Source organism: Elephantulus edwardii, unplaced genomic scaffold (assembly GCF_000299155.1).
Source record: "Elephantulus edwardii isolate Elephantulus edwardi_28Jun2011 unplaced genomic scaffold, EleEdw1.0 scaffold00045, whole genome shotgun sequence".
Taxonomy (NCBI): domain Eukaryota; kingdom Metazoa; phylum Chordata; class Mammalia; order Macroscelidea; family Macroscelididae; genus Elephantulus; species Elephantulus edwardii.
In genome coordinates, this window is record NW_006399795.1 from 398,198 (window position 1) to 400,055 (window position 1,858).

Here is a 1,858-nt window from a genome sequence, read left to right on the forward strand (position 1 = left end):
AAAAAAAAAAAAAAAAGAATTACAGTAAATGTGTTTCTGATATGTCAAAATGAATTAATTGACTGTGCAGATAGATTAAGAAGCTGAAATGGAAACCAGGAGAGGATAGTAAAAACACACACCAAAACAGGACTTCATCTCCAGTTCCAGGCACATCACTTAGCTTCTAAGTTTCCTCAAATGTCAAAACGAACTATTTGCATAATCTCTAAGATCCGGTAAACCCTAGGAATCTGTGATTTAGTGGATACCTCCATTTTAATTGTTTATTCTCAATGAATCTTAGTTTTCCTGACTGTAAAATGAAAATAATAACCTTTATCCTGATTATTTCTGATTCCTATTGAAAGAAATAGATGCTATAGTAACTTTGAACTGTATATTGTTGTTATTAGATATCAAGTCAGCCACAACTCTTAGAGACCCTATGTATAACAGATCTGAACCTTGCCCTGTACTGTGCCAAACTCATGATCTCTGTCCCACTCAAGCCCACTGTGGTTGATCTTACACATCAAATTGTATAAGATTTTACTATTATTTATTTTTTAAAACTTCAGACTATTTAAATTATTGAAAGAAGTAAGGGCCAAATCATGTCCTCTGAAAAGGGGGTGTCATATAGAGCAAAAAGTTGATAAAAAGCCAGCCTGTAAGATCAGTATTATAAAATTGGAAAATTGTTTTCATTTCTTTACTTGCAAAACAAGTTACTGCATACAATTGTTGTTATGTACTGCTGAGTTGAAACTAACTCATAGCTGGCCCTCCAGTGCATTTTCAAAGCAATAAACCACACGGGAGGAGCAGCTGGAACACTTGAACCAAGTGCCTTTGAAATGGCAGCACAAAAATTCTTACCACTAAGCCACCAGAATTCCCCACAAACAATTGTTGTTATGTGACCCAAAGCAACCCTATGAACATTAATGGCTCTGAAGCTTGCTCTATGCTGAATTAGGAAGGGTTATCATTTATGCTACTTTTACTAAAGGTTCACTAAGAAGTATTAAGAAATTCACCAAACATCTACAGAACAAAGAAAATTAATTAGGTCCTATTATAGCAGCGTATGGTTTTTTTCAATGTTTCCAATTGAAATTAAAAGGAAATGGACAAAGACTGCTCACCTTATCTTGCAAAGAAAAAGTCCCAGGAAAACCAGCAAAGAGAAACTTGTTCTTGACTTTCAACTTCCCCAGATTTGCTACAATCAGATTATTTGATCTGGAACTTTCTGGGATAAGGAGAACAGGTGCTCCAGCCTCAATATCCAGAAGAACACGAGAGCCACGTTGGGCTTGGTCTCTCACCTGAAAGAGAAAGAAAAACAGATTTAGGGACTAACTCTAATTTAACTATTAAATAATCTCAGGTTCTCAAAATTTTTAAGAATTTATATAATTATAAATTCCTAAATCTTTCCTGTAATTTTTTTCACGATCCAAAGTAAAAATATTTTTCTGTTAATTTTCAAAATTTCTGTTGTCTACTGACCTCATGATCCCTAACTTTTAAAAATTAATACACACAGAGCAAGGAAACAGAATAATTCAAATTAATTATAATCAAACTGGTCCTCATAGGTGATTAGGTCAAGAAAACAAAGCTTGTTAAGACTGCAAAGGACAGAGAAAGGAAGAAATATTACAAAAAAGGAAAACAAACAGCAGATGATGGTCCTCAAATATGTTGTTGTTGTCATCGTTGTTGTTGTTGCTGTTGTGTGCCGTCGAGTCGCTCGCGACTCATAGCAACCCCATGTACAACAGCTCTAAACTCTGCTCTGTCCTGTGCCAATCTCATTGTCTCCGACACACTCATCCCGATTGCCCCAGTCACCAAATCAATCCACCTC

The 1,858-nt window shown here is 35.5% G+C and overlaps 1 protein-coding gene across 1 annotated transcript in view; it reads right to left on the reverse strand.

The window, feature by feature from the left end:
• VPS13D (vacuolar protein sorting 13 homolog D (S. cerevisiae)) overlaps positions 1-1,858 on the reverse strand; it is a 424,616-nt gene that overhangs the window by 336,447 nt on the left and 86,311 nt on the right. The window contains exon 25 of the mRNA XM_006885745.1: positions 1,131-1,313. Within this exon, the coding sequence (XP_006885807.1) occupies positions 1,131-1,313 (183 nt within the window). The remainder of the gene's footprint in view (positions 1-1,130; positions 1,314-1,858) is intronic.